This window comes from Psittacula echo, assembly GCF_963264785.1.
Source record: "Psittacula echo genome assembly, chromosome: 23".
Taxonomy (NCBI): domain Eukaryota; kingdom Metazoa; phylum Chordata; class Aves; order Psittaciformes; family Psittacidae; genus Psittacula; species Psittacula echo.
Window position 1 is genome coordinate 3,010,459 of NC_137748.1, and position 21,520 is coordinate 3,031,978.

The 21,520-nt window shown below is 45.1% G+C and overlaps 1 protein-coding gene across 1 annotated transcript in view; it reads left to right on the forward strand.

Moving 5' to 3' along the window:
• Positions 1-21,520, forward strand: part of MYO1D (myosin ID) — a gene marked incomplete at both ends in the record, with an annotated part of 109,390 nt that overhangs the window by 24,487 nt on the left and 63,383 nt on the right. Inside the window, 13 exons of the mRNA XM_080633281.1 lie at positions 2,635-2,843; positions 3,695-3,788; positions 4,520-4,685; positions 6,224-6,277; positions 7,207-7,302; positions 7,647-7,763; positions 8,954-9,157; positions 10,243-10,388; positions 10,470-10,584; positions 11,279-11,449; positions 14,685-14,755; positions 15,412-15,486; positions 16,996-17,128. Of these exons, the coding sequence (XP_080489407.1) occupies positions 2,635-2,843; positions 3,695-3,788; positions 4,520-4,685; positions 6,224-6,277; positions 7,207-7,302; positions 7,647-7,763; positions 8,954-9,157; positions 10,243-10,388; positions 10,470-10,584; positions 11,279-11,449; positions 14,685-14,755; positions 15,412-15,486; positions 16,996-17,128 (1,651 nt within the window). The remainder of the gene's footprint in view (positions 1-2,634; positions 2,844-3,694; positions 3,789-4,519; positions 4,686-6,223; positions 6,278-7,206; positions 7,303-7,646; positions 7,764-8,953; positions 9,158-10,242; positions 10,389-10,469; positions 10,585-11,278; positions 11,450-14,684; positions 14,756-15,411; positions 15,487-16,995; positions 17,129-21,520) is intronic.

The following is a 21,520-nucleotide window of genomic DNA, read 5'->3' on the forward strand; positions in this document are numbered from 1 at the left end:
GACTGCTGCTGTTGGTTGTTTTCTTAAGTTTTCATGAGTTCTTCTTGGGCAGGGAAGGGCAGGAATCTCATACCGGAGCAATGCAGCCAGGAAAACAGCTTCTGCTGTTCTTGGCTTGTTGCTGTGCTGAGCTATGCTGTCTGATGAAAAGAGGCTTTATCAGCAAGGAGGGGAGAGGAGTGACAGCTCCTTTTAGGGTCATCTAAGCACAGCTCTAGGATCTTCACTCTGGTGCTAAGAAGTAAAGAAAAATAAATAGAGAGGTAAATGTGGGTGTCAGTTGTTCATAAACTCTGTATCCTTAAAGCCAAGCTTGAGGGCTGCCTATTTGTCAAGCCCAGAAATACATCCTTCTCCTTATCCCTCATCTCCATCTGCCTTTTGCCACAGATTGAAGCCACAATTTGTCAGTCCAGTAAAACCTTCTAAAACTTGACTTTGAGGCCAAATGTGAGCTCTGTTGTCAGAGAACTGTCAGGGAAGAAAGCAAGCAGTATGTCAAACCACTGCACATGTTGGTGTTGAAGCAGTGACCCTGCAAAGCTGAGCTGTGCCCTGCTCGGGGCTCTTTGGAGGATCCAGCCATGGGGCAGAGGCAAATCTGGAGGTTCTGCTTACGAGGCATTCGGAGCCACTGAACTGCCAAGGGAGGAAACTTAAACTGTGCTCTGCTGCTGGAAGTTTACATAATTCATTACTTAAGGAAGAGGTCAAAGTATTGGGTACTGTGGTGGTGACTTGGCACAACACTTCAGTAGGAAGGTCTTACTATTTTTTCGTTCTCAGCAGCTAAAACACTCCCCCTCAACCTCCCTGTGCTGACCATGAGCCTTCAGCCAAGTGTCTGGCAGTGTGGTGGGGCTTAAAACCTCATCCAGAGGCTGCTGTGACTTTATTATCATCACTTATAGTGCCCTTGGTCATGGTTATGTGCTTGCTGTGCAGTGACTTTTGGAGAGCAGTCTATGTGCTCTATTGGGCAAGTGGCCCTTTTTGGATGTTGTGTCTCCAAAAAGATGGGCAGGATTCTGCTGGGTTTGATGTCCTTGTAACAGTTTCTATTACATATGTATGGCCCAGTGTGATTTGATCTCCTTAATAGAAATGGGGTTGTGTGTGTTTGGTTTTTCTTGAGCTCTCCTATGTCTATGTAGAGTTCCTCATGTGCTCCAGAGAGGGCAAGAGATGAGCAGCCTGGTATCCGATGTCTGCACCACGTGTGTCTTTTGCCTGTTTGGAATCTTCCAACTACCACCATTCCCAGTTGCTTTGTGCTTCAAAGAATTAAAAGTAGGGGTGGCAGATGACAAGGACTGAGTGTGTGAGACTTTCTGGGGACCTGAGCCTGCCTTAAGAATTGGGCTGTGATTCTGAATTTCACACCAGGCTTCTATGCTGGTTGCTTCATGTTGTGCAGTGCACTACCCTTCATTTTTGTTGCGATAGTTGCTGAGCTGCAGTCGGTATTGGTAATTATAATGGCTTTAGCACTTCTAAAATAGTTTTTATAGCTTTCAAACAGCACGTATGGCTAAAATAGAAAATCTCTTTGTATTTGAAGCTCACTAATGTCTTGGCACATGTGTATCAGGACTAACTGCAGGTAAAACGGAAAGACATTTTGCAATTGCTGTGTCTCTGGATGAAGTCTTTCTGGAGAAAGCTGGAATTAGAAGCAAGATCACTTTTAGGGAGTGGAATACTGGCTGTTAGATTGGATTTCTGGAGTTTTATTACACCTGCTAAAAGCCAACACTGCCAAGATGCTGCAGGAAATTCTCCAGTGAACAATAGGAAATGTCAAGCCTGTCACCAAATGGGGGTGGTAATAAACTCCATAAAGGAACACTAGAAATTGTGGAGGCCCTGCAGGCTTAGAAAGGCCCCTGCACTAGATAGAGGTGGTGTGGTGCCATCTAATGTTGTAAGATTTAAATACAGGGTGCAGGCAGGTATTTAATGGTAGAAATGGCACAGTTTGCCTGTTGAGCTCTAAATCTGCTGTCATCCTTTCTCCTCCTCAGAAGCAAATGCTGTATGAATCCTTCAGCCGTTAATCTGAAATTCCCTGTGTGCTGTCCTGCTAGATAGCTCACTGAAATGGGAATTCCCTTGGAAACAGCTATTAGCACCTTTTTAAAAACAAATGTCAAATTGTTATCTGTCGTGTTTGCAGAAAGAACACAAAGGACCAGGTAGGGCTTAGGAAAAGGGTAGGTTTGGGTTGTTTCCACATGTTTTCACAATGCTTTCTCTTCTGGTTTAGCAGCAGTGGTGATATGAAAGTGCTCTCTTGTGCAGAGGGTGGAGTGGAAGGTAATGGCTAGAGCTGTAGGGCCATACATTCCTTTTTGGCTTGTATCTTGGTTTGCTATCTTACAAATGTGATTAGACCTTGAAGATTCAAAGGGAGCCCGAGTTCTTAGTGCTTGTAACATCAGAGCTCTATGTAGTACATTAACGTGCCCTCTGGGCCATGCAGGTCAGCTCATGTCTGTAGTAAACGCTCTATTGTGAAGTTTCAGTGGGGTGATGGATTCACCTGATGAAATGATGGTGATGGCAGCTGCTTGGAAGACATATTCTGATCTCTGTGTCTGATTCCCTTTTCCCCTCCTGTCTCCTCCTGGATAGGTTTGAAAAAGGCCGGATTTACACATTTATTGGGGAGGTAGTTGTTTCCATGAATCCTTACAAAAACTTGAACATCTATGGGCGGGATACGATTGAGCAGTACAAAGGAAGGGAGCTGTACGAGAGGCCTCCTCACCTCTTCGCCATTGCTGATGCTGCTTACAAGGCGATGAAGAGGCGATCCAAAGACACCTGCATTGTGATATCAGGTAAGCTGAAAGAGCTTTGCATGAGGATGAACACTGTGAAATTCTAGGCGGCAGCAGAAGAATGATTTGGCTAATGACAGCGTTTCATGAAAGAAAACCTCATGAATTTTAAAACTGCTTATTTGCATCTGAATCTGCCTATGGAGACCTTAACAATTATTTCTAGTCTAATTCAAGAGCTGGTGTCAGTCATGAGCTTAACCTGTGCATGCAGGGTGATAACTTGCACATCCTCTGCTTACCCTGCCTGGGTGAATGGAGGTCAGTGTGAGCACAGCTCCTGTCTCTTTAGAGAACTGCTGATTTTTGTCCCTTAGATGACAAGCCGAGGTTTTGTTCTCTGTTTCCATGGCCAGACTGGTGACTCGTCGTGGCCCAAACAGTGGGAGCAGGGCTTGTACCATGAACGGTCACTATCTGGATCCTGGCACTTCATTTCCTTGGTGTTCCTGTGCCCCAGCAGCTCTGAAAAGCGAGCGACCAGAGCTGCTGTGCTCAACAGTAGCCTCTTGTGCTGCAGCTCCCGGAGCTGCTGCTGGCCAAGCCTCTGCATGCCCATCCTTCTCCTCTAACAATATTCCTTTTGATCCTTTGTGTCCCCAGGCCTTTCACCAACCTTACATCTTAACTGCTTCTAAGTCAGCAAAGCAGCACCAACCAGGCAGGTGATGGCTGTATTTAGAAAAGTATTTGTGTGCACTTTGTGTGTAAAGTGCACACAAATAAAATTGCTTTAAAAAAATCCAAGCAATACAACCCCCCCAAATACTCTGGGGTAGAATTAAGAGATGCTGTTCGTTTGCTTTGCTATTTTCCATTTGCTGTGTCACCTTTTGTGTTTATGCCCTCAGGTGAAAGCGGGGCTGGGAAAACTGAGGCCAGTAAATATATTATGCATTACATAGCAGCCATTACCAACCCAGGGCAGAGGGCTGAGGTGGAAAGGTAAGGGCTTTGCACAGAAATAATGAAATTGTTCTGTTTGTGGGTCTCTTTTTGTGGACTTTCTGTGGCTGAGAGAGCTGGGCTGGTTCAGCCTGGAGAAGAGAAGGCTCCTGAAGGGGAGACCTTAGAGCAGCTCCAGTGCCTAAAGGGGCTACAGGAAACCTGGAGAGGGGCTTTGGACAATGGCCTGCAAGGACAGGGCAAGGGGAATGGCTTTAACCTGCCAGAGGGGAGACTGAGAGGAGCTCTTAGGCAGAAGCTCTTCCCTGTGAGGGTGCTGAGGCGCTGGCCCAAGGTGCCCAGAGAAGCTGTGGCTGCCCCATCCCTGGCAGTGTTCAAGGCCAGGTTGGACACAGGGGCTTGGAGCAAGCTGCTCTAGTGGAAGGTGTCCCTGCTCATGGCAGAAGGCTGGAACTGGAGGAACTTTAAGGTCCCTTCCAACCCAAACCAGTCTGGGATTCTGTGACGGTGAGCACCATGTTATTAGATGGTCTCTTGTACTAATTAGATGCTGATTTTTATGGCATTTACCTGACTTCTTCCAATCCCTTTTAATCGGGAATTTTACAATAGTGATTGCTAAAATCCCATGGAAAAGTTTATTTTGAAAGTCTGAACTTTGCCATCAAAGCACATCTCTGCTGGAGAAATGCTGCAAAAAAAGATTGCCATGATTTGGATATGTAAGTCTGAACTTATCCTGTTCTCTTTTCCATCCATTTATGCTTCAGAGTGAAGAACATTCTGCTGAAATCCAACTGTGTATTAGAGGCCTTCGGCAATGCCAAAACAAATCGGAATGACAATTCCAGCAGGTTTGGGAAATACATGGATATCAACTTTGATTTCAAAGGAGACCCAATAGGGGGGCATATCAATAATTACTTACTAGAAAAGGTAAACCACCCTCACTTCTAGAGCCTTTTGTGTAGTTACCTTTGTAATATGTGTTTTGCCTATAGAAAGGCCTTCCAAACGTGGTGTGTCAGCAGGTGACGTGAGGGCAGAGAAGCTACTTCAGTCTAAGGCTTCATTTTGCCTCAAGAGTAACTGAAATGCTGCTGAAGCACTGGCAATGCCCCCTTATTTTACCACCCTCGCTGTTATTGCTGACCTTCTAAGGGACTAGTGTTCCTCAAAAGCCTATGGGCACATAAGTCTATGTGCTTTGTTTCCAGAACAAAAGCTGAGATTAACTTAAGGTCTGTGAAACTCCTTTGTAAGTTCCCCCACTGAGATCTCAGTGGTGAATAGAAGCAGCCGATACGTGGGGCTGTAAGTAGCGAGGGTAGGGTGAGAAGTGTTCTTCTGGAATAACCTTGTGTGATCTTTTAGGAACTTTGGTTCTATCTATTCCAGTGATCCTGAGCATAATCGGGTTTTTCATGTCGTTCAGTGGTGGCTGAAAACATTGGAATATGTAAAACTCCCCAGAGAAGCTGGGCGTGATCTATTCACAGGTCTGCTTATGTGAGAGACATGCGTCTGGCTTCGATTTATCGCTTTGACTGCATCTGCTCACAACATGCTTTTTTGTTTGTGGGTTTTTTTTTTTTACTTTTCTCTGTATTTCCCTGAAGTCTATATTCAGAATAAACGCTTTATGTTAAGAAACAAAACAACAAACCCAAGCATTTAACATGTGATACTCTAATGCACAAAAGGGGTAGGGCTGCAGCTGCAGTGACTTAAATCCTCATCTCTTATTTCATATTCTTGACTTCTACCAAGTTAAATTGGTTTCCATTTTGAAAGCAGTTGAGGTTCTGGTCCAAGCAGCAGCAGTTACCAGACAGTGAATTTGCACTCTGCAGGAACACACGCAGCGTCGTTCTCCCTAGTTCAGACTTGTAGCATGAAATAAGGTAACGTTGCTTGACTGAATTTCTGCTGCTTATTTGTGCTGTTTTACACTGATTTGGAATGAGTGCTCTGAAGATGGAGCTATTGCCTCCTCCCTAAAGCAGGGCCCCTTGGTAGAGAGAGCATTTGCTCATACAGTGGGTAGGTGCTGCTGTCCAGCCTGTCTTGGGGCTGTAGAAGTGGTTACTCTAACTATGTCCCGTGGGGCTTTTATTTGCAGTCCTTTTTTTTTCATTCCCAGCAATTAAATAACTCTTGAACTAAAATGACATTTTATTTGACTCTTCCATGAAAGCAATTCATGAAAGAGTGAAATTCCAATTCAAGTTGCCCCATGTGACTGGAAGTAGGACATTGCAGCTGTTCCACAAGCTGGTCTTTCTGATCATAGACTTCCATCTCCATGGTCACACATAGCTAATGGTGCCTGTTACAGACTTCCCAAGAAGTAAGGTTAGTTCGGGGGTATCCTGGCAGTGGTGAAGCGATGCATTGGTGGCTGAGGAGAGGTGGCTGGGAGGCAGGATGCCCGTGTCCAAGAATACCCACCTCTGTGTTCTGTTTCCCTGCAGTCTCGTGTGATTGTGCAGCAGGCGGGAGAGAGAAGCTTTCACTCTTTTTACCAGGTCTGTATTGGTTTGCTGACACAAGTGACTTTCCTCACCTTTCCCACACATGACAGGCAAAATATTTAAAGCCTTCACCCCCTTTGTGAAGGGTTCCTTTGTTGTTATCTCTTGGGTGAGCTGAGGTTCTTGAGCTCTTTGACAAGGCCTGGTCTGGGCAAGGAGCATGGGAAGATTTATTTTCTTCTATCTTCCAGTCCCGTATTAACACATTTGTAAACTTAAAATGCAGCTAACTAAACAAATCTGGTAGAATACTGGACTTTGACTCAATGTTTTATTTGTAATAACTCTAATCCCTCTATTTTCTCTTGAGGCTTTTAGTCCATATGGAAGTAATTTTATGACACTGAGGTGGCTTTCTTCTTTTGTGTGTGTGTGTGTGTCTTTTTAATGTCTTTCATATTGTGTAGTGGTTCCCTTGTGTGTCCTTTGGGGGAAATGGTTGGCCTATTACTATAACCTATTGGTATAACCTTTATTCTCAGTTTTACAGTAAGGCAAACACAGGTTTGTTTATTTTCTCCCTTACTCTTTACTCCAGGATGCTTGTTAGCACCTTTGTCATGCATGTGCCTTTTCCGTGTTGGCAAGCCCCTGCGCATAGCAGTGGTTGTGCTTGCCAAGACACAGCTGTGGCATGTCACAGATGGAAAAGTATCTGCTCTGTTAAGAGGTTCAGGCTGGGTTTCTAAACAGTTGTGTCACCCAAAAGGACAGTCATTTGGAAAACCATTTGCTGATGGTCAGAGCCCTACAACAATACAGACGGTGTATTTTGCACACGTTGTGCTGTCACTCCAGATGCTGCTTCTATAGCACTAAGTTGATGATTTCAGGATTTTGCTTTTTAAGCAGATGAATAAGAAAGAAAAAAGGAAGTATTTTATTTCTTTTATTCACCTTTTCTTAAACTGCTCTTTGTGCAGCTGCTCCAGGGGGGGTCTGACCAGATGTTACGTTCTCTGCATCTACAGAAGGATGCGTCTGCATACAAATACATCTGTCCTGGAGCACAGATAAAGGTGAGGGTGCTATTGATGAGTCAGAGGTAACCTGACTTAAAATTGTAAATGCTTCTTGGAATACTCAAAGTACTGCTGAGCTGGCAGAAGCTGAGACCAGTATTTGCGAGATGAATATGGAAAAGTGACATCAGTGTGCTATTTGCAATGGAGTTTTTGGCCCTCCAAGACAAAGTGTGTGTGTACATGTACATACTGCATTTGTATCTGCTTATAAAAAGCAGGAAAATGTAGTAGGAGAGACATCACTTTTGTACATATTCCCGTGGGCTTGTAAAATCTTTGATTTCTCTCAGCTGATTCCCATTAAGTCACTCATGTCCCAAACCTCTCTTTCCCCTCAGTGTTCCATTAATGATGGTGCAGAGTTCAAAGCAGTAGCTGATGCCATGAAAGTGATAGGCTTCAAGCAAGAGGAGATTGAGACTGTCTACAAAATTGTGGCTGCCATCCTTCACCTGGTGAGCACTCTGCCTTCTGCAGGTAGGAGTGGGCTGTTCTTCAGTAGGGGTCAGGGCACTTGTGCTTCCAGCAGCTCCAATTCCCTTGCTGCAGAAGCAGTTGGAAGACCTGTTGACTGCACAAGTGTATACAGTTTACAGCTGAACTGTTCCAGTGGTGAGTGAAACTCCTGGACGAAATAGGCACTGCAGTAATAATGGAAGTTGACATTTATTCCTGCACATTCCAGATCCCAAACCAGACATACTGTTAAGTACTGGGAGCTGTTAAATGTTCTGAAAAGGACTTGTCTGGGTTTGGCAGTGAGGGGGTAGGGAGCTCTCACCTCACAATCCTTCTGTCCCCTTTTGCCCTCATGCTTACCATCACCACTGTGGTTTTGCTGGGGAGATGGTGCTTCACCTGTGGTGGAAACTTGAGCACAGCCAGATACAGGAGAACTTTAATCCTCTGTGTTCTGACGCTGGGGAAGTCCTTCCTTCACTTGCATTCTCCTGGGACCCACAGAGCCTCCCACCCTGTGCAGTGTCCCTGTAGCTCAGCTCTCATGCTTCCTTGAGGAGAGAGGCACTGCAGGTAGGCAGGATGAGGGAATTCCCAATTCTTCCTCCTTCTTGGGCAGTTGTGCCCCAGTGCTGCGGCAGGAGTAGAGGCAGAGCAAAGCCAGGCCATGCAGGCAGGGGGTGAGAGCACCCAGTGCAGTGGTGTTGCTACTTATTCCTGACACTGCAGGTATGCAGTACCAGCTCTGCTGTGGCAGCTGCTGTCAGTCCAGTCCCATTAGCACTGCTCATTGATCAGCTTCCCTGTAATATTCATGTTGCTTTGGTGGGCAGTAGCACTGCAATAACAACTGCAGCCTCATGCTTCTGTGATGAGCTGCAGTGAAAAGGAAACATTCCATCCAGTGCTTGGTACTACATGTAATTCCCATGGCTGGACTCCAAATCTTCAGGCAGTGTTTGATACGAGTTTTTCCCAAACCCTGAGCGGGAATGCTTTGCTGTGAGTCAGGCTTTGCTGCTCCCACTGATGTTGGAGCTCTGTGTGGCTCTGCATGGCCAACCCTTCTGATGTGTTAGATTTCCTGGCTTGAATAGCAGCTGGAATACTGGTGAGCTAGGGCTGTGCTGGGTTGGGTTAATAAAAGGCAAGATTGAGAAACTGAGTCCCTTGGTGCTTCTTGCAGGGAAACCTGAAGATTTCTGTGGATGGTGACACGCCTGTGATCGAGAACAGCAAGGTTGTGTCCATCATTGCAGACTTGCTCTCAACAAAATCTGACATGGTGGAGAAGGCTTTGTTGTTCAGAACTGTAGCTACAGGTCGGGATGTCATTGACAAACAACATACTGAACAAGAAGCTACCTATGGCAGAGATGCCTTTGCAAAAGTGAGTTTAAATCTCCTTTCTCCTCATCCAGTTTTGTATGTGATAGTAACTCAGATGCATTTCTTCTGCTTTTGCCTTTTGATTGAATTGTACTTGGTACAGCAAAGAATGGTGATGCCTGAGGAAGGTGTTCAGCATTGAATTGCCTGTGGAATTGAACATTTTTCAGTGCTCAGGTCCCAGTAGGACTCCTGGGTGATCCAGTGAGTACAGCGCTTGCTGAGACACGGGAAGCCTGTGCTTTGTGCAGATTTATTCCTGAATACATGTGCTTCTGTGTTCTATAGGAGGGTTGCAGAGCAGCACCTTCCCTGGCTCTGAGACAGCCTGACCCCAGCCAGCAGAGGGGACGGAGCAGCCAGCCTGGCTTGCTGGTCCCTGCAACAGGAATCCATTGTACTGAATGTTTTTGCAATGTGATTCTGGAGTTCATTTAGCAGTTGAATTCAGAGAGCAGAGAGTGGAACACCTTGAGCTCAGGTTGGAGACCCTAAGTGCTTTCTGTTTTTGCAGAGGATACTGATCAGAGAAGGAGTGACAATTGTCCTTCCTTTGCTAAGAAATCAAGGGAAGGTTAGATGAAGTGATGAAGATCCTTGGTTATTAACTTGTTCTCTGAAGGTTGTGTGTTTGTACAGCTTCACAATACATTTTGAACATGGAGACTTCAAAGAGACATGTGCCTACAGAACATTTTCTTTTTCAAAGTTGAACAGGAATATTTTCCTGCCATTGTGTTCGGTTGTTACTGTTGTAACTGACCTCTCACTTGCTCTTCAATATTGTTAAGTAATTTTCAGAATGGCAGTTATGAGGCAGGTGAAAAGCAGACTGGAATCAACTGAGGGAAGCTGCTGTACCTACCGACCTCACTGGGGCTGAGACTGCAACTAAATGAGTTTGGGAAGAAAGACAAGAAACACTTTCTTCGTGTCAGTACTGTTCACTTTGAGCAGAATGTTATCTGGAGCTGTTGTGTGGTTGGGGCAGCATCTTGAATTAGGCTTTGTAGCACCACGTGTTGCATTTACCAGAAAGAACTACAACAGATGCAGCAAAACTCCTCAGTGTCTGTTCCCTGGCAGGCAATCTACGAGCGCCTCTTTGCTTGGATCGTGACCCACATCAATGATGTGATTGAAGTGAAGAACTATGACACTACAGTACATGGGAAAAACACAGTCATTGGAGTCCTGGATATCTATGGCTTTGAAATCTTTGACAATAACAGGTGAGCTGTTGCTAAGGAGCAGTGAGGTGCCTTCCCCGTTCCCACAACACTCATCCTTTTTTTTCCTTCTGTTTTTTGCAGCTTTGAGCAATTTTGCATTAATTACTGCAATGAAAAGCTACAGCAGCTCTTTATTCAGCTGGTTCTAAAGCAGGAGCAGGAAGAGTACCAGCGAGAGGGAATTCCCTGGAAGCATGTGAGTGATTTGGCAGGGGAAAGGAAGGTCGGTCTGAGGGCAGTGTACCAGCGTAAGGCCCAGATCTACAGTTGCTCCACATGTAGGCTCCTGTTGAAGTCAACAGGCCATGTGTGCCAGCTGCACTGTCAGACTTGCTATCTGGAAACCAGGCTGCAGAAGCTCACAATTATCTCACCACACTTCTTTATTTGCTATGGTGTGGGAAAATGGGTGACTCCAGGTCTGAGTTAAAGCATATTTGTGGCATCTCTGTGATGCCACACACGTCACTGAGTGCTTCTGCTCTGAGTGCTTATGTACGTTGTCTGGTTGTAGATGTCGAAGTGTAAAAATCTTCATTTCTCCTGTTTGAGCGCCTTTCACAATGTCAGTTTTCACTGGCGTGACTGTGCACTTCTGAATTTCAAAAGACACCTCGAAGTGCATTCTGTCACAGTTGATTTTTAGCAAAGTTCTTCAGATTTATGTGAGGTGTTTGAAAAATCTCCTTCTCTGCTCTGTGGTGTTAAAGAGTGGCTGGCTTGATTCTGAATTAGTGATTGGCGTACTGAAAGCTGCTTCCTTCCCTTGTGAACAGTGAGCCCTGTGCTGTCAGTCAGACACATGGTACCTTTTTCTTTAGAGGCCAGCACTGCTGTGCTCTTTGTTTGCTACCCAGATCACAAATTTACCCATTCCTTGTTTGTTACAGATTGATTACTTCAACAACCAGGTCATTGTTGACCTGGTAGAGCAGCAGCACAAAGGGATCATCTCCATTCTGGATGATGCCTGCATGAATGTTGGAAAAGTTACAGATGAGATGTTCCTTGAGGCTCTTAACAACAAGCTAGGGAAGCATGCTCACTTCTCCAGCAGAAAGGTAACTCGTTCTCTGTACCCTCAAGCCTTCCCTTCCTGTGTGCTACCTTTTCTAGTTTGAAGGTGTAATGGAACAAGGAAAAATGGTTTAAAGGAAAAGCTACTTAAAGGGTGGCTGAGGCTGGAATCATGACATCGAGTATGAAATGCAATAACTGAGAGCTGCAGCAGCTCCAGACCATGGAGCTGGTCTGGGTTTAGGTCACCTCTTGCAGCCCCATTCCCGGCAGAGGGAGCTGCAGCATGTCCAATGTAAGATCAGTTTTACTCCAAGCATAAAAGCAGTGTGAGCTTGTGTCTTGACATATCATGATGTCATCTGTGGCCAATGGATGTGCAGCTTGAGCACACGTGGTGCTCTACCCAGGCTGCTCTAATACATAGTGACAGTGAAATTATTCACACTTCTGCGGGATCACTGAGGGGTTGGTGCTCAGCGCCATTGGCTGCACAACACGCTCATCTCCTCTTGCTGCTATGAGCATTCGGGCCCCCGGCCTTGCTTTAGCTTTGGTAGAATGTATAGATGAAAAGGCTTTATTTATTCCTGGCTTGGCAGCATACTGAAATCATGGTCACCAGCCCGATTAATCACAGAATCAAATAAAGACCTTTAGTTTATTGATGTCTCTTAGCTCAGAAACATTTGAAATGCATCGTTGGGAATGCTGATCCCCCCTTCTTCCTTCCACCCCAGCACAATGTTTTATGTAGGTCAGAAATACAAAATTAGCATGATTGTGTAAGATCTGTGCTAAAGGCTGCTCCAGGGAGGCTCAGTATAAACAATAGGTCTGGATGTGGCTTGTTTGGGTAGAAGCTGGGATAGGAATAGAATAACCACTGTTCCCTCCCAGCCATGGCTTTCCTGAAGTGCCCTTTAGCTGCAGCTCACCTGACATCTCACCTGCCACTGGCAAGTGGCGCCTTGCTCAGGGGTAGCTTAGGTTTTACCTGCTTAAGCAGGAGATAAGTTAGGCACAGTGTGTTGTGAATTCAACACAATGAAGCCTGGAGGGATGGAGTCCTAAATCCTTCACAGTGGGGTCGTGTGGGAAGTGGTCCAGCTTCTGGAGCTGTTTAGTCGACAGATGTAAGGTGGTGGAGAAAGGAGTTCAGTTTCTGATCTGTCCTTGGTGCCATGGCTGCAAAGGTGAAGTGGTTCCACCATGGAGAGGGCAGGAAGTCCTTTGATGCAGTGGGGGAAGAGGGCTGAATTTCATAGGGTATATGGGATGCTATAAACTGAAAATTCCTAATGAATCTGTTTGAGTCCTTCCCTTCAGCAATTCTTGTGCAGCATAGGAACCATTAAAAGAAAATATTGCCAGTTGCAGCGTTCCTCAGCAGGAGGTGGCATTGTCAGAAAACTGTTTGCACAGCCTGACACGGGAACAAGGAATACTGCTATAAATAATGGTGAGGGAGGGTATAATGTATCTTCCTGGCTTGCTAATTTCTAGTTCAGATCAATATAGCCTTGAAAAAATTGACCCATAAAACTCTGCATCATAATTATTTTTCCCCCTCTTGTGTCTTTGCAGATGTCCTTTACTGTATCTAAGGGATCTTCTTCCATCCCATCCAGAACTATTGTAGGAAACCTGAGCTTTCCAAGTCAACCTCTTCTAGCTTGAATTAAACTGAAGGACTTGATTTCATTTCATCATTTGCTTTTGTAGACTGTCTGTCTACTATGAAGCTCAGCATAGATCAAAGCTGTTCCTAAAGAGTTAAAGTGTGCGCTGATGTGTTATGGGAATAGCTCCCATCTTTCAGCCTGAGTTAATGCTTCGCTGCTCCCCTCTAGAGCATGTTGCACACTGGCTCCATGTGGATAAGCTTTGATGGGCTGCTGTGCCCTAAATAGTAGTGTCCTAGTTTATATCCTGTATGTCTGGTCTGCTGCTGCCTGCTTGGTTGTCCTGGTGAAAACCAAGCAAACCAGGAAAAATAGGGGCAAAATTCATGTTCCTAGAAGAGGGTTGTCCTTCTCTGACTTGGCTAATGCTGATCTAGATCTGTAGATGTGCAAACTGTTCTGATAGTACTTTTCAATATCACAGGTTCATTTTCTCAGCCTCTTTGAGTTCTGAGCTTTTCAATTGATCTTATACTTTTGAAGGATCAAGTGCAGTGGTAGACAGGCTGTGAATTGCTGAATCTTCAGGTTCTTGAAGGTTTCAATCTCAAGCTCATTGTGAAGGGCAGAGTATCAGAAGGTCTGTTCTAGTCCATCTGCTGTATCTTCCGAGGTAGTAGGCGATAGTGAATGCCAAAGTGAGAGGAGGATATCAGACAGACGTGATGATGATGTGTTATGCTCCCAGTCTCTAGTGACCTGCAGTCCAGGAGCCTCCTGAATCAGAGCTGGTGTCCTTAAAGGGTTTTGTTCTTTATTTTTGAATTGACAGAATTCCACAGCTTCACTGGTCACATGAAGAGCTCCTTTCTTCTCATTTTCCTTACTCTTCCCTTTTAGATTGCATCTTTTGCCTCCTAGTTCTTGAGCAGCAAAACATGGGGTGCTGCCTTAAAAAACATCATTACCATGTAATTTTCCATCATCTTGTGGCATTCCTTTCTTAACCTGAAGAGGTTTAGTTCTGTTGGCCTTTCCTTCTGTAGCAGTCAGTCAGTACTGTTGGTTGCTTTTGCCCTTCAGCAAGCCTCTTCCAGTTCTCCTGTGTCCTTTTTGAGATGGAGGGTAGTTAAGATACTTGTTGGATTAGGAATGGGACAGTTTTGGACCCATCATTTACTATAAATGTTGGCTTTTTTGTGTGTGTGTTACTGTATTTATGCTGCATTTCTGTCATTTTTTGATTGCTTCATTTCTTTGCTGAGGAGTGATGGTGTAATGGGAAAAAATATAAAGGTAGATCATAGAATCATAGACTGGTTTGGGTTAGGACCATCTAGTTCTGATCCTCTGCCATGGGCAGGGCCACCTCGTGCTAGACCATGTTGCCCAAGTCTGTGTCCAGCCTGGCCTTGAACATTGCCAGGGATGGAGCATTTACCACTATAGGCTTTTGCAACTTGATTCTGTACAAACAGACATTCTTTAATGCATCCATGAAAAAATCCTATAGAGCAGAGTTCTAACTGGATTTCACATCTACACTTGCATCTATAAAGTGGAATAGGTACAGTTCCCATTTCTATTTCCAATGCACATTGCTCTTCCATGAAAGGCCAGGGGTGATGTTTTAACGGATGTGAATTGATTTCAGCTTTGTGCCACTGACAAGACGCTGGAGTTCGACAGAGACTTTCGGATCAAGCACTACGCTGGAGATGTGATGTAAGGTTTCTTCCAAAAGAAAGTTGCACCTTCTATTTTTGTCTTGCAGCCAGCTTGGAAGTGGTACAACATTCTAATTTAGTGCTGCTGCTGGTAGAAGCAGAAGACCTGTCATACAGAATTACAGAGTGCAGCAGTTGCTTATCAATTCGATCTTCTGCTGGTTACTCGCTACACAGGATGGGATTTTGTACTTGAAGTGGAAACAAAAGAATGTGGGGAGAGGGGTGAGGGGGGAGAGCAGTGCTTCAAGAAAAAGGAGGAAAGGAAAGCCAGCACTGTTCATGCAAGAAAGCTGTACCGAGCTAATAAAATCGGGTCTAGACATTGGTGTGATTATATAAAGCTCTGGCTTCTGGAGGCAGAAGCTGTGAGTGTGACTCCAAGTTGTTCAGGTGCTGCTGGGTGCCTGGGTCATGGTGCTGCAGAGTTCAGGTCACTTTCTGAACCTCGCTGGGGGGTGTTCTGTGCTGGAGGTGGGAAGCCGGGCTGAGTGCTCATGCAGCAAATTAGTGGTAGGTTGGGAAACAGAGCTGGGCTCCTGATTAGCAGCTGCTCTGTCTGTAGGAGCGCAGGGATGCTGCTGCCACACTGATACAGCAGCTCAGAGACAGACTTTGCTTCTTTGCAATTAACTCTCTTTGCCTGTATTTTAGTTACTCAGTCACTGGATTTATTGACAAAAACAAGGACACTTTATTTCAAGACTTCAAGCGCCTCATGTACAACAGGTAGGAATCAAAATATTAATGAGGTGAATTCAAACCTGAGCTGTCAGAATCATTTTTTTAGAGAGTGGATGCTGGAAGAGACTGACGTTTGCACTGACGCTGCCTTTGCTGGGTGTGCAATGCATGTGAATAAATGCTCTGCTTTGGGATCTGAGCTTTGTAGAATTTGATTTTTCAGGATAAAATCCTTAGTCTGATGGGTTTGCTCTGATCTAACCTTTAATTGAACTGAATTTAAAGTGTGGGTTTGAAAACAACCCATTGTGCAATCAAGATAGCTGTGCAGAGGTTACCTGTGCTGCTTCATTTGTCATTAACCAGCTTTTTGGAGCACTTGCAAATGTATCATTGCTGAGCTCTCTTTAATCAATGCTAAAGATACTGAATAGTCAGCAACAGACATCATTGGCCGCAGCTAGAAGTCCCTGTTTTAGGAGAAGTTATAGGGGTGAGGGGAAAAACCAGGCAAATGGATTTGAATCCTTTTCATATGTGCAGTGACATGAAGAATTTAAACTATGCAGTCACTTGTTAGAAATACTCCTGAGGTCAAAGTTGCCTTTGGGGCAAATGAGAAATCCTCTCAGAATGTGTGTGGATGTACCCGTGTCCCAGAAAGCTGCTTTCCGTGGCGGCTGGCACTGACTGTGGTCTCGTGCTTTGTAACTGTGGCCTCTCTCAACCTTTCCAAGGGGCTCAGAGGCAGAAGTGAGCATAAAGTAACCTGCAGCTGCGTGGACAGCACTGCTTTACTTCCCTTACGACCTGGTGCAACTGTGAACTCAGTTGACAGCTATGTTTACTCGGGGTCCTCCCTTGAACACTTTCACTGTTTGTGTTTTCAAGGCTTCACATTAACCAAAACCTGCAAAATATTTGCTGTCCTGAGGGTTCATCAAATGCAGCCTCTGTTTTCTGTTAAGTCCCTGGTAAAAGGCTGCTCCCAAAGATGACTTGCAGCATATTACAGTATGTGATAGATTGGCTATTAGACAGCTGTAGCTGCTTTCAGCTTTTGTCTCTTGCAGAGCTCTTGCCATCCATCATGGCCATTCTGCCTCACCTTCAGCCCTTCAAGAAAATACAGGCTAAAATGTATAAATTATTTTATATAGCAAGAATGGTGCAGAAATACAGCTTGAAATCAGATAGCACATTCCAAGGGAGGACGCTGTGGGCTATGGTCTTACTCTTTACTATTTTGATTAAATTCTTTATGTTTGTGTCAGAAAGGCTGACTCTGCTTTTGATAGATCACTTCTGCAGGATTTTCACTATCCCATTACTACACATCTTTATCTGAAGAGGAGAATGCGCTTGTCATTTTTCAAGTGGATTCAGCTTGAGCCATATATTGCTCAAGAGCAAGAGATATTTTGCCCAGGAATGTCATTCTGCTTTGGCTGATATGTTTTGAGCTGAAAACACCAGTAGATCTGGGCAAAAGCAAGCTGTTGAATTCTGAATTTAGTGCTGTTAGACTGTACAATTAAAGAGACTTCCTTCCAGCTCTAACCCCGTGTTGAAGATGATGTGGCCTGAAGGTAAACTGAGCATCACTGAGGTAACCAAGAGACCTCTGACAGCTGCTACTCTTTTTAAGAACTCCATGATTGCACTAGTGGACAACCTGGCATCGAAGGTAAATATTTCTGTTGCAGAATCAACTCCAGCTTCTGATTTGTGGAGAAACTGGGTGACCTTGCTGCATTCCTTGCATCTTGGTGGTGTTGTGGAAGGGATGTGTGGTCCATGAGACATGAACAGTGAGCCCAGACGAGTGGGATAGGTTAACATTCAGAATAATTAAGCGGTAAAGGGCAAAGTGTTCTGACTATCTTCTCAGGAGTTGTGGTAGCAAAGATGTTTATGGCCAGCCTTTGGAGAGCTGGAATGAAGGGGGTGAAGTTTGCACTTTGGAGTCTGCTGTTTAAAAGTTTCCATGGCTAATGCTCCTTGCAGAACAGTGTTTGTGGGTCCTGAAGTTTGCAAACTAGCTTACGTGTTTCAGCTGTAGCCATTTTTAGTGGAGATCTTGCTGTTCTAGATCTTAAAAACTTCCCAAATTTGGTGAGACCTGTCCTGAAGTCAAGCTTAAAGGGTCTAAATATTGGGGTGTCCTAGAAAAGAGAAGTTGCTTAGATAAGGGTCCTGACCACAACCATTGTGCACTTCAAATGATAAAACAGTGCAGAGAGATAATGCTTCTGCTTGGCAATTCTGTCTCCAGGATTGCTTTGAGGTGACTCTTGGGACAGTTAATACTATGTGCATGTTATTAGCAAGCTAATAACCGGGTATTGAAGCCGTGCTCTGCTAGACACTGGTTATGCACAAATAACTGGGATGCTCTGCCTCTGAGTCACTGCCAGTTTGGATACTTGTCCCAGGTTCTGCTGGGGGCTGGGCAGCGGGTGACAGTCGCTGTTCCTGGGCTGGTGAAAACACTCTCCTTTGGGGACATCACTCACTGCAGTTACCAGTACTGAGATTCTTCCCTTGGAGCATGTTGCTCATCCTTCCTCTGCTTAGCCTGGGACCAGAGCTGCACTTCTGGGAATCCACAGTAACAACACCTAGTGTCTGACTGTGGCTTGGACCCTGCAGGTCTGTTTGTGGGAAGCCTGCAGTAAGAGCTGATGAAAACGGCTCTCTGCAAACCACATTGCACAAGTGGTGTGAGCTGCTGTGACCTGTGGGTCCAGAGGGAGACGTAACACCTCGTGTTTTCCTCAGCTGTTTCTCAGAAAACAACGTGAGGATAGGCCTGAATTTCATTGCATTTCAAGCTGATGGTTTCATAAAACCATGAAATGGGTTGGGTTGGAAGGTACTTTGAGTGGCTTCTCTTTTAAATACTGACCCGGGAAGCCGTTTGCCTGGCATGGCTGTGAATGATGAGCTTCTCCAGGAACATTCTCTCAGGCTACGTATCTTACACCTCCCCTTTCCTTCTCTGTAACCCCCTTTGTTTGACTCCTCTTCCTTCCATATCTCTCTTCCTATTCAGCTTGACAGGCTTCATCTCTAGAAAGTTATAATGTCAGCACTGTGACTGAACATATCCAACACAGATTTGTCAGTCATGTGTCCTATCCCTGCTCTCATCTAAAGAGCTGTAAACTATGGAGAAGACACCTCTGGAGGAGGACTTTGTTTAGAGAGCAATGGCTTGAAACTGCTTCATTTTCTTTTTAATACTCAAGCATCTAAAAATCGCTCAGCTGGATTTAAAAACCAAAGAAACCACCAAAACCTGCGGTGCCATCAGACATCCAACTGGCTTTCAGAGCTGGGGCCTTTGTGTCTCTGCATTTCAGTTCTTCCATCTATAAAATGCTGCTCCCGGGCTTGACAGCCTCATGGTGCAATAATGGGAGCTGCATAATTATCCCCCTGAAGAGCTGAGGCTGGTGGGATTGTAAGCATGGAATAATCTGCTTTAGAATTTACCCTGGTAGCTGTCGTTGCTGAGAGGCTTTAATTACACTGTAATTGCTCTGATAGATGATCTCCTGTCTGTGCAGGAACTTCCTATTTCTGTTTTCCGAAATGAAAGCAGCATCTTGACTTCTGCCTTTGATATCAGAGGCAGACGCAGGACTCCTCTGTGCTGAGCTGGAAGTCACAGATCTTTTGCATTGAAGTTTGTGGTGGTTTTGAATGGCAAAGACATGAGTAACAACGTGAGCAGGCAGCTTTGCAGTGGTGGAGGGAGTTTGTGTTAGCAGGAATGAAGAGCTGGGAAGCAGAGGCTGTAATGTCAGTGATGAACAGGGGATGCCATTTCCCTTTGAGGCAGAGAGGTGGGATGCACTTTCTTGACTTCATGCTCCTAATGATTTCTTTAATTTGGTTCATCTGTTCTCAAGATCATAGAATAATCAAATGGTTTGTGTTGGAACGGACCTTAAAGCTCCTCCAGCTCCAACCCCTGCCACGGGCAGGGACACCTTCCACTGGAGCAGCTTGCTCCAAGCTCCATCCAACCTGACCTTGAACACTGCCAGGAATGGGGCAGCCATCTAAGGTGTTGCAGTTGTGCAGACTGAATGTGGATTATTTGTGATATCCTTCTCCTCAAGGGATTTATTTTCATCTTAGAATCAGATGCAACACAGTGGTACTGTGGGCAGATCTGGCATGGTCTGGCATCATTCTGATGTTACCCTGTTGCTAACACTGGGATAGATTTGTCCTTAAGGGTGACTAATGTGTAGGTGAATATTAGCTAGAGGGAATGGGCAGAACTGCAGACCATTCACCTCCACAACTGCAGCCTCCTTCACAGCTTCTAAGCTGAGTTGTAATTCAGGGAGTTCTCTGTATATTCTGCATTTTCCTTAAATAGCTTATTCCCCATCACATAAGAGACTAGTTCTAGCAGATGAACAACCTGGCCTTCACTTTTTGCCATACAACTGAGAGATTAAAATACAGAGCTTATGAATTGCAGGCATCGGGTCCAGCAAACTCCTACTCTTCATCAGTTATAGCTGCCATGGCCACATCAAAACCACTTCAACGCTGATGTGAAGTTCTGAAAGGGCTGCTTCTGCCTTCATAGCTTGACACCCGGTGTCTGAGAGCATGAAGAGCAGCGATGACAGCGTGTTCCCATGGCACAGCCCAGCTCTGCAGCTGAAAGGAAAATCATCACCCACACAGATGGCACGTTCTGAGAGCTGGTAGGAGACTGTCAAATGAATAAAGACCCATGTAAACCTTCTTACCTTCAGAGCAGAGAGAATTCTCAGGAGGAAGACAAAAAAGTTAATATGTAATCTCTTAAAACCCTTTTAATTGAACCAGCATGTTATTTTTCACCATTTTTTCCTTTCCATTCTGCCTGTGAGGTAGAAAACCTCACACGAACCAGAGCTGACATTGCTGCCTGTGCCCTGGGGAAGCCTTGTCCTCAGTGCTCCTTCCTTTCCTGAGCCCACCACTCTCTGAGGATCTGAAAGGCAGAGCAGGATGAAGAGAGCACTGACACACTGCCTGCAGGCTCAGCTGGTTCTCTGGGAGCAGGGCAGTTTTTCTGCACTGCATGCAGCTTTGCCTCAGTCTCCCTATAAGGAAAGGAGCCAGACAAGACCATGACAGAGCTACTCCTGATGCACTTTGTGGGAAGAGATGAAGTCACTAGGGGAGAAGAGATGTAATGTGAGAACATACATTGTCCACACGTACTTCCATTTGCCCACACACTTCCCATACCTACTTACACACTCCTAGGTTGCAAGACAGGGATGCTGCGAGCACTTGAAGGGGTGGTTGGCTTAGATTTTACTCACTCTCCTTGGTGCCATATATTCCTGTTCCAAGGACAGCCCTCCAGGAGAAAAGCACAGCCTGATGATACTGATTGCATACTTAAAGCAGGGAAATGTTCCAGTCCAGTATCTTCCCCAGAAGATCCAGTGGCTCAATATCAGTTTCTAGGGTATGAGTTTGCTTTTCCAAGCCCTCCATATCTTAGCCTGTTCCTTACCCATATTCAGCCTATTCACACTGCTTAGTGAGCAGAGCTCTGTGTGCCTGTTGTTAGTGCTGGTCACCAGGACTAGCCAGGAGAGTCAAGGATGGTCCTGTTTCGTCAATACTGCTGAAGGCGAAATAGCAATTTGGGGCCATTCATATTATCCTGAGATTAAGTAAGTGACCTAAAATAATAGAAAATAGGGCTAAATCATAGACAAATCATAGAAAATAGGGCTGAAAGGGACTTTGGGAATGCACCTAATTCACATCCCATTTGACGACACCTCTGCCACTTATCTTCTCTTTGCAGGAGGCTGTTCCTCTCTAGTGCAGGAGGTTCTCTGCCTTTCCACAGGAATCTCACTCCCATTCCTTCTTTACCCAATGCATCAGTTGAATTTTTATACTGTAGGAAAAGCTTCTTTGTCTTAAACCTGAATGTTTGCTTTTCTTCATATCTACCCTTCAAACACATCACATCTAACACCAGGATGCTTCTGTGGCTTCTCAGGCCTTCAAGACTCAAACTGTATTTCCTCTGAGTCACATT